The 14,620-nt window shown below is 34.8% G+C and overlaps 2 protein-coding genes across 2 annotated transcripts; one reads left to right on the forward strand and one right to left on the reverse strand.

Moving 5' to 3' along the window:
* Positions 1 to 3,263: 3,263 nt before the first annotated feature.
* On the reverse strand, positions 3,264 to 4,860 carry LOC114249613 (uncharacterized). Its single transcript, XM_028183247.2, has 2 exons — positions 4,758 to 4,860; positions 3,264 to 4,053 (listed from the first exon to the last, which is right to left on the reverse strand). The coding sequence occupies exons 1-2, from the start codon at positions 4,767 to 4,769 to the stop codon at positions 3,838 to 3,840; spliced, it is 228 nt and encodes a 75-aa protein (XP_028039048.2). The 5' UTR covers positions 4,770 to 4,860; the 3' UTR covers positions 3,264 to 3,837.
* Positions 4,861 to 6,849: 1,989 nt separating this feature from the next.
* Positions 6,850 to 7,720, forward strand: LOC114249622 (uncharacterized). The gene is made up of 2 exons (XM_028183258.2): positions 6,850 to 6,977; positions 7,444 to 7,720. Exons 1-2 carry the CDS (start codon positions 6,966 to 6,968, stop codon positions 7,630 to 7,632), a joined length of 201 nt encoding a protein of 66 aa, XP_028039059.2. The 5' UTR covers positions 6,850 to 6,965; the 3' UTR covers positions 7,633 to 7,720.
* The last annotated feature ends 6,900 nt before the right edge of the window (positions 7,721 to 14,620 follow it).

The raw sequence follows: 14,620 nt of genomic DNA on the forward strand, positions 1-14,620 counted from the left end.
CACCAGGTGGGCTGTGAGCTCGTCCATCCCTCTACGCAATGTTTTTTTTTTTTAAAAGTTAAAAAAATCGGGTAGCACTCTTAACTACGTATCATGCATTTCGTGAAAGGTTTCTTTTATCTATGACCGTTTACTCCCACATCGGGGCGACTTTACGGCCCAGAACGCATACAGTAGGTACCGGAGCTTATAACGTGAACGTCATCACACACTTTGAGGCATTGCGTTGAACTCTCCAAAATATTGCATTAAAGCTGTGCCATCCATCAAACTGGATCTTATGAATGGTTCGCAGTAGAAATGGGCGAGATAGAATTAACCCCCACGCGAACATCGACTTTTTACCGGCAATTTAATCTCTCATCTAAAAATTAAATTAGTATTATACGCTCCTAATACCTGATTCACGTTTTTGTGGTACGATCCGTAAGTAAGAAAGCGTTGAAACGTAACACACTAAGACTGGCTTCACACGACATTATCCTGCCGTTTATTTGCAATATCTTTATATAAATACGTGAAGCAAAAACTTTGTACCCCTTTTTACGAAAATTGCGCGGACGGAGGAGTATGAAATTTTCCACAATTATAGAGAATATAGAGAAGAAGTGCACAATGATAATATATTTTTTTTAATAATGCATAAAAGACCCATTAAATCAATAAAGAAAACATTACACACACTACATACCATGTATTTGACGCACTCACGCATGCATACTATTTATTGTCAAACTTTTGTTCTTGACGTCTGTGGTCAAATTGAGAATAGATTAAATATTGTTTGTCTTTATTATTATTTTTTATAGTGTACTTTTGGCGAAATTTGTGATTATAGAAGTATAAAATACAATCATAATGGTGTACAAACTTACAATTCCAATTAATTATAGTCGAATTTCGACTACTGCGGGACCTCTAGTATGTCTTAAAAAAATGAACAGTACGCACGTACATTGTACACAGAACCATTCACATGTCGTTTGTATTGCAATAAATCGTACACCCAATACCGTCTTTACCATAAGGGCACACGGGGCCCGTGCCCAGGGCCCCCATTCTCAGGGGGCCCCGAAAGACCAACCATTTCTCTCACACGTTTTTTTCTCAAAAATTTTTTGTCAGGCACATTACACTTTTTTCACAAATCAGTAATCAAAAGGTATTTACAAGGCATATACTATGCCTATAGTAGAAGATTTTGCTCAACAGAAATCCCGAAAGAAACCGTTATCGAAATCTTAACCAAAAAACCAACAACATTCTAATATCATTAATGACATATTATATCATACTGTATTTGATTACCTATAATAAATGGTCATACTCAGTAAAAAAATGTTATTATAATTCGCTTTTTTTACTTTCCAAAAGGGCCTCAAATGCTTGTGTGTCCAAGGGCCCCATCCTAGTTTAAGACGTCCCTGCGTACACCGCTTATGCGTTTAAACGAATACTCAGCGGAATTGTCAAACAAATCGAATGAATTTTCAACGTATTCGGCTTGCAGTGCCGTATAGTATAGCTCTGTCTCGTTCACACGACACAACTGTCACGTGACAACTGTGTAAAGCTGCTTTCAATTCGTTTTTACACAAATGAAAATCTACCGTATGAGCACCCGCGTGATTTTACTTTATAGTAACGAATACAAAGAAAACGTGCAGGACAATGTCGTGTAAAAACAACTAATGTGACACAGTCACCTCCTTTGCATAGGCGCTGACTACAACTCGGATAATCAGCGTCACCACAAGTGTAGTCACGTCGTGATGGATCCACCCGATCCCTTCTCGATGCAGTTGGACGTTAGACGTTAGTAATAGTTTAAGTCGTCGTGGCCTAACGGATAAGACGTCCGATGAATTCGTGTTGAGCGATGCACCGATGTTCGAATCTCAGGCGGGTACCAATTTTTCTAATGAAATACGTACTCAACAAATGTTCACGATTGACTTCCACGGTGAAGGAATAACATCGTGTAATAAAAATTAAACCCGCAAAATTATAATTTGCGTAATTACTGGTGGTAGGACCCCTTGTGAGTCCGCGCGGGTGGGTACCACCGCCCTGCCTATTTCTGCCGTGAAGCAGTAATGCGTTTCGGTTTGAAGGGTGGGGCAGCCGTTGTAACTATACTGAGACCTTCGAACTTATATCTCAAGGTGGGTGGCGCATTTACGTTGTGGATGTCTATGGGCTCCAGTAACCACTTAAAACCAGGTGGGCTGTGAGCTCGTCCACCCATCTAAGCAATAAAAAAAAATCTAAATCCAGCTACAGTCGAAGCTCAGGGCACAGTATTCATCAAACTCGACCTACGAACCCCGCTAAGCTAGTCATCGAATTTTCTCGTAAATTGAAAAAATAAAAGATGTGTGGTGTCGTGGGACACCGGATAGGAACGAAGTTCCTTATTATAAAAATATTAATTTTAATTTCTATTCGAGGTATAAAGAAAATAATTATTCGGGTATACATTTTTTATTATGATTTTTTTATTGATAAAAATAATAAAAACTACTTTAAAAAGTTATCAACTTTATTTTATTCACAATGATTTATAAAAAATATATAATAAAAATATGTTATTTTTTTTACATTATTACAAAGTCAAGTCGTACACTGTACATCTATATATATATAAAAATGAAACCCGTTTTCCGTTGTCACGACATAACATGAAAACGGCTTGACCGATTTGGCTAATTTTGGTCTTGAATTATTTGTTGAAGTCCAGAGAAGGTTTAAAAGGTTAGATAAATATAAAATTTTCGGAATTAAATAAAAATAACAATTTTGTTTTTCCTTTGATGTGTCCCCCGTCGGACGGATTCCTTATGTTTGTTTTAAGTTTATCTTAAACAAAAGTTTAGGTCTTTTATTTATCGATTGAGGCACTACGAAGTCTGCCGGGTCAGCCAGTTACTAATAAAAATCTTAGGTTACGGATGTTTTTTCTAAGGGTACCCCTCCGCATCGACCCATAAAGAACTTTGTTCCAAAAAATCGTTCGCATTCAATACGCGTAAACATTGAGACTGTCTATTTGTTATTAATGTTTATTCCCACCATCCACCCATCTAAGCAATAAAGCAATAATAAAAAAAGCAGCTTTCCCAGGCCCTTTGCAACCCCTAAGATGAATCTAGCCAGCATTAACGCCGAATTCACTTCGTATCGCTGTAAACGAAAAATCACTGAAGCAGTGGTAACTTCTATGTAAATAACCTTCAAATCGTCCTAAAAAATAAACTGGCATATAAATGTTTTTGGGTACATAAATTTAATAATTATTAAATTTTGCAATAAGCCATTACATGTTTTTAGACTACATCAAGTCATACAAACATCGGATGGTTCAATGTTCAAAGTTTGATCGTTTTGAACAAGACGTATCTTAATTACAATTTTCAAAAATATTTATACTGTATCTATAGTCTCACATTGCGCACGTGAAGTGAGCAATCTATAAGGCTTTATTCGCCCAACTGATTAATACGATAAAAATGTGACGCAGTAAGTATGACACGATTTGTGGAGGCGTAAAAAATATTCTCTGAAGCGTAGTGTTTATCGGAGGGTTGTTTTGATCCTGTTTCGTTTGACGTTCTGTCGAAAATATTATCGTTTACTAAAAAATATTTACTTACACATCTTTGACACACACTCGATACTTGAAGGACAAAGGAATTTTTGAAGGACCAGGTTATTGGAAAAGACTCTTTGTTGACGAATACATGAATTCTTTAGAGATTAGCGAATTTTTTTGATACGCATGTGTTTAATGTTCATAAGATTTACATGATTAACATGATTGTCGGCTTTTTATTTTTATTAACGACGGAGGTAGTAAGCTGCGTAGGGCGAGGCGTAGGGGTAGGTTGAATAGGCAGCTACTGGTGCAGTATATGCGGAATACGCTGAATAGGCAAGAGGAGCAGTGTATGCCGCAGCTATAGGAGCGGTATATGTAGCGGCTACCGGTGCGACATCACCAACCAAATAACCTGGCTTGGCTGCAGCGAAGGCAAGGACACAGGCGAAGATAAACTGTAAAATAGATACGATTACAGCTCTTTCTTTGTGAGAAAAATCTAAATATCCATAACTTATTTTTATATACAACTAACCGTACTCGCCCGCTTCGCTGCGCATTTAAAATTAACATTATTATTTATTGTCATTATTATTAGGGAGTCTATCACTCATGTAAAAATTTGCCTATTCATGTATTTTTTACATGAATACCAAGTTTCAAGTCAATCGGTTGCGTGGTTCGGTAGTTATAACGGAACACCCGTAAAAACCAATGTAGATTTATATATTAGTATAGATTAAACGGTAGTCATAGATGTCTGTGATCACGAAAACTGTAAAGTATTTGTAAAGTCGAAAATAAAATAAAAACACTAAACACGTGATTGTTCCGGAAAAGTCGGTATATTTATATCTGCAATTCGACTAAAGAAAATTCCGTAAAACGATCGGAAATAATTAAAATTTGATTTCGCATATCAGCTACTAGTGATAGGTGAAAGTGTAAGATTAGGAGGCCTACATTGAAGTTTACGTTGGGTCACCGAGCCAGAGGAGTTAGCTGACTCCGAATTACTTAAGGCTTTAATTTAAAATTCTTTACACTTTCAAAAAATCGTACCATTGAATAAATTGTTGTTAATGTCGCCCACAGAACCTGTTAAGCTTAATTAAATGAACAAATAAAGATATATTAATCCATTAAATACGTCACTTACCAGCTTAAACATTTTGTTTATGTTTGAATTTATGGGAGCTAAAGTTAATAGTGGAACAGAATTTTGACGTCTGGTGCCCTTTAGTAAAATTCAATCCGTTTTATACGTTTGTTTTTGTTTCAAGATACTAATGATGAAACAACCTTCCCGTGCCTGTTTGGAATACTAAGCCATTCGAGCGTTGAAATTCGAATATTTGTCACACTGCACTAGAACAGAGAATTTGGTATTGGCCAGCAGTGGACATCAAGGGCGTATCGATAACCTAATCGATATAATCTAACTCGATAATTTAAGATGCAAATGAATTTATTAAATTTAATAACCTGATTGACATAGTACACATATATTATTAAGTTATAAAATTGTTTTGAGGTCGAAATTTAGCATAGAATCTAACTCTAGTGAACACTAAAAAACTGTATTTATTTATGTGTAGTAGTTATGGCAATAGTGGCGAGTAAGAGTAGTTATGGTAAATAATAGCTAAACAATAGCTTGTGATATTATATGGATGAGGTTCCGCCTTCTAATCAATAAAACTAGTTAATTAATAAATATAATAGTATATTTGTTTGTGCTTTATTTTTCCGTCACCCAATTCCAGTATTTAGCGGAAATCCTACATCAACGTCAGTTGACATATAAATTATGTGACAGAACGCTAACAGAGCAATCAAACATCCATAAATAATTAATACTAAAGATCGAATTCGCGAGAAATCTTGTTAATGAACATGTCCATTTAACAACTAAAAAACTGGTACTATTCAGACCCTTATCGGAAAATAGCTATTTTTCATATCGAGTTGTTTTGTAAATCATTTAAATGTAATTTTCATAATTATTATATGTTTAGTTATTTTCTATCTATAACATTTATAATACTGTTAATTGTAATCTAATTCGTAAAATGTATGTAAAGAAAAACCTTCATAGTCTAAAACTCTTTTGTTTTCTCATTATACAATATACATATAACAGAAAACGCAATTAAGCCTTTTATGGTTGATTTATTCTGGAGTACCCAATATCATTATATGTGTAAATAATATTATTTTACTAGCATATGTGGGCAGACATAATCTAGGCTCAAATAGGCCGGTCAGACCTAGCGATGAGACTACCAACATTACGCTCACATCCGAAACTTAATATAGGTGATATGGGGTCCAGGGTTACGGAATCGGGTATCAAAAGATCGAATGATAATTTAATGAAATTATTGGTAAACCTCATGTTAGATACATATTTACGAACTGTAACTATACTTGTAACTATACTTGAGACCTTAGAACTTATATCTCAAGGTGGGTGGCGCATTTACGTCGTAGATGTCTATGGGCTCCAGTAACCACTTAACACTAGGTGGGCTGTGAGCTCGTCCGCCCATCTAAGCAAAAACAAAAAAAGAACAATATACCAGCGCTAGAGTCGGAGCCAATGCACAATCGAAACACCTTACAAAAGACACCGGATGTGTCTTACCTTTCAAACTAGAAACAGTTTTGTAACTATCATTGACTTTGACATTCACACGTTGAGCTGCTACTTATTTATTTTATACTTGTACACGTAAGGAATGAAAGACAATTATAACAATGCCAATAGTCCAATACTAATATCTGATAGAGGCATAACAAGGTCGGGTCTGCTTTTTTTAAAATAACGTTTAAGCGATGGGTATAATTTTTAAGCTTATAATATCTCTTTAGACCTTTATTTTAGAGACGAGTCGTATAGGTACAAGGAGGAGGAGAGCAACGGGGGACAGAGCGCTTCTTTTATAAATTAATTTATGTTGTTTACCATCTCTTTCATATAGGCGACTCAAACATAAAACTTCAAAAATAAAAGAACAGGCGAACAGAAAATACTTCATAAGTTTTTCTAAACACGTTACTGGTTTTTTGAGTGACATAATGTAAATTTTATTTTTAGTAAAAAATGCAAAAGAACCGGATACGAATCCTTGATCTAGTAAGTAATATTTTTAGTAGTGTGCCCTGAATGAGAAGGCCGCGCGTGACTATAATGCTAAACGGGCTAGAGGAGGATATCGGACTGCTTATCCGGGTGAGTAACCTTATTCTATCCAGAGATATACAACAGATGCTTGAATATAAAAACAGGCGCGAGTCAATTGTTGATCATTGTGCATCGGCATTTTGAGAATAATACTTGGTCATACAAGTCTACTCAATCAACATGTTCAAATATGTGAGTACCTTTATGGTTTTTATTATTATTAAATATTGAAAACGATTTCAATTCGACTCCTTGGATAGCTCGTAGGCAATTAATTAATACTAATTTTCCCTAACACACGAATAATATTCATTATTTGGACTCTAATTTATTTGTTGCCACTGGAAATAGATAAGCGTACAGTCCTTATATGCTTACGCCAGGTTTATAGCTAAGTCGCTGCCTACTGGCTAATATATTTTATTTTATTGCATTGATGAGTGGACGAGCTCACGGCTCACTTGGTGTTATGTGGTTAAGGGAGCCCATTGACATCTACAAAGCAAATGCCGCCACCCACCTTGAGATATGAGTTCTAAGGTGTCAGTATAGTTACAACAGCTACCCCGCCCTTCAAGCCGAAACGCATTACTGCTTCACGGCAGAAATAGACAGGGTGATGGTACCAGTAGGAATATAATACATTGTCATTTTTCAGCTGCTGTTCGCTGCTATTCTTGCGTTTGCTGCCGCAAAGCCTTTGGTGTATGAGTACCCAGTTGCCTACACCGCCCCAGTTGCCGCTGCATATACTGCACCTGTTGCGTACTCTGCATATTCCGCCTACTCACCTCTTGGCTATTCTGCCTACACCTACTCGGCCCCATACACTTACTACGTTCGCTGATTGACAACCAAAAGGCAATTTTAAATGCGATTGAATTTCGATTATGTGATACACTTACTAATTATATACAATTAAAATGTGATAGTAATTGTTGTTTTCATTTACTAACGTCTCGTTCATTTTTATTAAAGATCGTATCTTAAAAATTTTATTTTTACTAGTGGTCCCCGGTAGTCGATATTCGACTATAATTAATTGAAATTATAAGCTTATTACACTATTATGATTCTGATGTCAAAAATTATTATACTTCTTTAATCTCAGATTCTTCTTTATAAAAATAATTATGGTTCTATTGTCAAACACTATTAGACTTCTTTAATATAAACACAGATTTCGCCTACACTGTAGATAAATAGTATTAAAGACAAATAATATTAATTTATTTTCAATTTGACCACAGACTTGAACAATAAGAAAGGTTTGACAATAAACGCAGAGTATATGTGCGTGTATATGTGTCGCGTCAAATACATGGTAATGTGTGTAATGTTTTTTTTTATTGATTTAATGTATTTTTTATGCATAATTTCAAAGAATATTAGCATTCTGTACTCCTTCTCTATATTCTCTAAGTGCGCAAAATTTCATACTCCTCCGTCCGCGCAATTTTCGTAAAAAGGGGTACAAAGTTTTTGCTTCACGTATTAATATATAGATATTCACGTCTCCGCGTCACAGTTTTGAGTCTAATATTATTTATTTTAATGTGAGAAAAAGTCGACAATTTGATTTCAATACAACGCCCCCGTCGGGTCAATGTAGGTATTATCACAAAATAATATGTAATTGTTTGCACTGCGATAACTTTTCAGCTACATAATAGCATAATATGGTGTAACACAATATAATTATTGTAATAATTCACGTTGTGACTTCATTTAACCTTTTGTAGAGTCAATAGTCTATTTGTAAGTACAACAATAGTGAGCCTAATAGTGGATTAAAATTTCGAGAAAACGAAAACGGACCACTGTGGGTTGCGACCATTGGGTTAAAGGGTAAATGAATTCTCGTAAAACGTTCAATTTGTAAAGTACGATGTATTTATAAGATGTCTTTGAAATTTTCGTATTATGCCATTATTATAAACGTTCGCATAATAATGCCTACTAGAGTTCAATGGAGCTGTAATCGATATACCTTATTATTATTTCTATATTATGCGTCATAGTCGAAGCTGCGAGAAGTCCGTGTTTATAGAGACTATTCTCAAATCTAGTTACCCTCGATTGGCTTTTTCACATTGATTGAAATAAATGTTCAGCCTTTCTAAATTATTTATTTATTAAAAATAACAATAAAGCAGTTATCCTCGATACTGCACGCATTGTGAGGAGGTTTCTCACTCTGGAGTCCTAACCACTGGTGGCTTGTGTCGTAGACACCGCCATCAGCGGCAATCTATTTTTATATAGATTTTTTTAAGTATTGTACTTTTAATATCTTTTTAAAAAAAAAAATTGTGCAATTAATAAAATTTTAAATAAATATAAATAAATAACAATAATAATAAATGAATAAACTTTTTATGTCATAAAACATATTTATGTCTGTTGCATGTTATGTTATGCATGATATAAAACACGAAAACTTATACAACATAGTGATAACAAAGAATATCAAGTCTAAATGATTTAAGAACTACTCAATTGTAAGTGTTGTAACAATAATTTTGTAGAAATGTAGACTTAAATATAATAGGTATTAAAAATTTAAAAGTACCACCTTCTACAAAATTTCAAATATAATACATTTAAAAGCTTATCGCACATATAACTCGAAATTTAAAATCGTTCGATGCTCGAATAACCCCCTCCTGACATAATAGAGTGTTTACGTTGCCAATGGTAAAGGTTACCAGCACGTGACGGCACGTTCTGTGCATTGTCTGAAATCACTAATCAATTTGTTTGAGTCACGGGAACGCGCTTTAAAGAGGTTTGCAACGCAAACAAATTTGCGTCAGTAAACATGTGTAACATGTGAGACATGAGTTATATTAGGGGTTGAAGTATAAAATAGCTGATTTGTACTGTAGCTGAATTGTTTTTTTTTTTCATTTAACATATTTATTTAATCAAAATATATACTATTATTATGTATACATTACTGCCGTCTAATAAGAAGGTCATTTATGCCTTTGCGATAGAGCTCTGGTGATTTAGATTCTACAAACTGTGTGAAAGCATTTTGTACTGCCTCCTGGGAAGAAAGCTTTGTTTCACATTGAAAATTGTCCAAATCACGAAAAAAATGGTAGTTCGTTGAAGTAAGGTCTGACGAATATGGAGGGTGACGAATTGTTTCTAATCGTGGTTCCTGTAGAGTAAATACGGTTTCTCGTGCTGTATGAGGTCTCGCGTTATCATGGAGCAATAATGGAGAAAGTCGATTTATAGGCTTGGGGTTGTTTCACTACAAGTTTGGCTATAATTGTTCGGAATTCGGCACAGTAGACATCTGCCGTTATTGCTTGACCAGATCGGAGTAAGCTATAATGAATAGCACCATGCTGAAACCACCAAACAGTTACCATTACCTTTTTATTGGTAAACTTTGCTTTAGGACACTGTTGCGGCGTTTGACCTGAGGTCGGCCATTGCATTTTTCGCTTACGGTTATCGTAAGAATTCGCTTTTCATCACATGTCACAATTCGATGCAATATTCCTTTATTTCTGTATCGATTCAACAAGCAACACAAGTTTCAACACGTGTTTCTTTCTACAGATCAGTCAAATCATGAGGGACCCGTTTTTCATTTTTATTTATTTATCGATTTGACGCAAATAAGTCAATATTGTTAGTAAGGTAACTTTAAATCATGTCGATAATTCCTGGGTAGTTTCCATCACGAAAGCGTTTAAATCAAAATCGCACGGTGCGTTCCTTTGCAGACCCCTCTCCAAACGCAACATTGATATTGGGAGCTGTTTCTGCAGCGTTACTTCCGCGTCGGTACTCTTATTCAAAAATCATTCGAATTTTCGAAGTATCCATCTTTCTTGTCTAAGCTGGATAAAAAAAACAACTGAAAGTCGTTAATTGAATGTTTCACCTTTTTTAAAAGGAGAACCTCATAGACATTAGGTACCATTTGAAAAAAGTTTCACTCACAAAACTCAAACCATGAAGGTTCTATGTCAATTCGAAGTACCTATTACAATAGAACGGCAATTTCATACTTTAACCTCTATTATACCTAAATACCTTATATTTCGGTTTAGCTAATATTTTTCACAATTCCTCCACATTTAAATTCAAACTTATGGGCGGTATAGAAGAAGACGATAGAAGTTATATTTATACAAGTTTATGAATAACATTAATAAAAGTAATAGCAAAAATGAATGGAAGCGAAGCAGTAATGCGTTTCGGTTTGAAGGGCGGGACAGCCGTTGCAACTATACTTGAGACCTTAGAACTTATATCTCAAGGTGGGTAGCGCATTTACGCTGTAGATGTCTATGGGCTCCAGTAACCACTTACCACCAGGTGGGCTGTGAGCTCGTCCACCCATCAATGCAATAAAATAAAATAAAAAGATTATGAGTACGTATGTTCGATTCTAACTTCGTTAAAGACTTAAATTAATTTTATATAAAAATCGGAAATGACACTGAAAAAAATAAACATATCTAAAGGATTTCGCCCTTGAAAGAATGATATAGAATTTGTAATTCTAAAGAATTTATTTGTTCCGCATGTGAATTGTCCAAAGTTTTTTTTAAAATTATACTCTCAAATTTCTCACCGTATACGTTTTTAAAATTTATGTGTTTTAATTATTAAAAATAACTAAAACCACATTCAGCAGAAACAACGCGGTGATACCGATGTGAGCTACACTGTATAGTATAATACGCCGATCACCAGTAAAACGTATATAACTTCAATATAATCGGATAAGCAGTACGAGAGAATGCATAAAAGATAATTCAGCTTGCATTTTATCTAATACAAAACATTATACATAACGTTTACTACTTGTTCAAAGCGTCATGGCCTGAACGATATTCGATATTTCGCATCGAACGACTAAGCTGAAACTTAAGTCTCGCCGGCACGTGATGATTTTTCAAAGGAAATACGTATTTAGCACGTGCTCACGAACGACTTCTACAATAAAGGATAAAGATCGTGTAATAAACATCAAAGCTCTGTATTTTATTAATTTCTGAAATAGTTGGTGGATGGTAAACATAATTTGAGAAGTGGAAGATATTTGAGAATAGAATGCGATGAATGAATTAAGAAATTTTAGACAAACTAGATTGGCCGAAGTCACGATTCTCCATTACCTTAATCAATGGCTGACTGAAAGCTCTTTTGCAATGTCAAATTTTCTGACCACAGAAGGATCAACTGTCGGAAAGACTATCGTTCAACTATATGACCAGAAAATGTGCCCAGAAAATACGGAAATTTATTTAAAAAAATAAAACTGTAAAATTTTTAAACATTAGACGTTTGTATGTATGGATTAAATCTAATTTCCAACACGCATTTCACGACCAACTTCCGATCACGTGAGATCAAAACAAATTAAATGCGGGATTTCCTATTGTACAGTCCGATACAATAGGAAATTATTAAGGCTCTACATGTTTATCTTAAATTCGGAAAAAACAACGAAACACCTTGTGTTACTAAACATAGAAAAGCAAAGAGGATGTAACCTTTTTTATATTAAAGAAAATATCTGAAATACTAATACTCTTGTTATTAGTCTAATCGCATTTGAAACTGCTTTAATAATGTCTTAATAATGCTTTAATAATGATTAATAATGTAAAATTTAAACAAAATTAATTAATACGCTAGAACAGAAATTTCGGTGGTTTTTTTTCCAAAGAAATCTATTCGCAGTGGTATTTACTGTTAGGTATACAATGGTGGAGTCGACATATATTATAGACACCTCAAGTGTAACAGCAATCGAGATTTTTAAATATTATGTTAATGACGTACATATTTATTAGACAAAGACATTCCGTATGTGATTATTGTCTCAGTAAAATTAATTTATGAGACCGAGATTCAGTAGTAATTTAATATTTCAATCGCAATTATAAAAATAGGAATGTAAATAGGGAGACGCTCCAAATCAAATTTATACCAATCATTAGCATACAAATTTCAAAGTCAAATAAATTGAAAAGTAATAGTGTACTGAATCATTATTATTGTTAATAGAATTAGTTTATGTGTTACTATTTATACGTAGTACTGAAATTGTAGAATAATTCTGAAATTATTAATGACTCGGTACAAGTTAATGTTTTGTTTAACGAATAGGCTCATGAAAGTTTTGTTAGCACGCGTCTCCTTGGGGTTACTGAGGCCTACTGCGTCAATGTTTTGTTCAAATGGCCCCAATAACATATACCGCGTAGAACTTTCTAGCGATAGAAAAGCTATTGAAGGTTAAAGCGCTAATAATGAATACGTGAAATTTACAGATAATTTGATAATATGTTCAACGAAATTTCACAGAGCGAAGTACTAAAAGGCAAAAAAAAATTGTGTGACGTCATCAGTGCTACGTCACTAATATCGTCGCCATGGTGGATTAGAAAAAAAAAACTCTTGTTACGGAGTCACTATACTCAGTATACTCGTAATAAGAGTGAAAATACAGTCCAATTTGTGATATTTACCTCCATTCCATTAGAGGCAATAACCGTATATTTGTATTGCATCACATTTGAAGGATATTGCTGACAACACCTTTTTTTTGTTTCTTTTTGCTCAGGAGGAAATCACTGGACTTCCGCCCCTACACTTCCTTCTAATACCCGGATGCCCTTGCGTAAAGCGCATGCACAGCAGCTTGCACGTCGTCTTTTTAGGCCCCCCTCTCTGGCCGACATGTGAGGGGATCCGAAATACTAAAAGGGCCAGAGCTTGGGCGAGATCCACCCCCCTGGCCCCCACCCGACGGCGTTGACAACACCTGCGATTTTTTTATATTATTGGATTACGATGACAGCATTTAAGGGGAGTAAGCTATCGCGCACGCCAAAGTCTAAAGGGCTGCACCCTGGTATTTATTTATTGTATTTACGCATTGTAAGCCCACACCATCCTGTCTATGTTTGGACCGAAGCAGTAATGCGTTCCGCTATGAAATATGAAACAGCTGTTATAGAATGTAATAGAGATTCTACCCTCAAAATGTGTGACTATATTCACTTAATGATATTTTGGGCCTCCGATAATTTTTTCAAAACAGCTACACTCACATACGCAAAATAAAATATAATATTAATAGTGTAGCGCGATTTATCTGAATATTAAGCGTATACATAACATGAAACATGTGAGTCATTGCGAAAACTATCCACGTGGCACGTTTCATTGGAAAGTAATTTAGGCAGGTGAGGAACAGTGTGAAACTTTCTGAATGTTGTCCCTTTTTAGAGAGGAAGCAAGCAAAGGAGTCAATAGACTAATTTTTTTACATTAACTTCTTTTATAAGTTCATAATGTCTGAAATTATCTATACGTCTATACTAATATTATAAATACTATACTATATTACTATTACTATATAATATTAATATTATAAAGAGGAAAGATTTGTTTGTTTGTTTGTATAGAATAGGCTCCGAAACTCCGGAACCGATTTGAAAAATTCTTTCACTGTTTGGAAGCTACACTATTCCCGAGTGACATAGGTTATTATCTTTTTTGAAAAAAAATAGGGAATCTTTACTCCAATTATGTAACCCAAGGTGTAAAAAAATTACCTAAAATATTCTTTACATCGCGTGTCCTGCGAAAAGTATTGATGATAAAATAAAATAATGCACTACGACTTTGTAGAGCACTTCTCAGCGGGTCGCAATTCCAATCCGGTAGCAGATTCATTCGCTCTTGAGTTGTTAGGTCTCCTTTGGAAGAGCTCGAGCAGCTATTAACAAATCCCACCTCTCCTGGCTGAGCCTTTGCTTTGTCCTGGTAAAACTGAAGAGGCCTTTGGG

This window comes from Bombyx mandarina, chromosome 11 (assembly GCF_030267445.1).
Source record: "Bombyx mandarina strain Sakado chromosome 11, ASM3026744v2".
Lineage (NCBI taxonomy): Eukaryota > Metazoa > Arthropoda > Insecta > Lepidoptera > Bombycidae > Bombyx > Bombyx mandarina.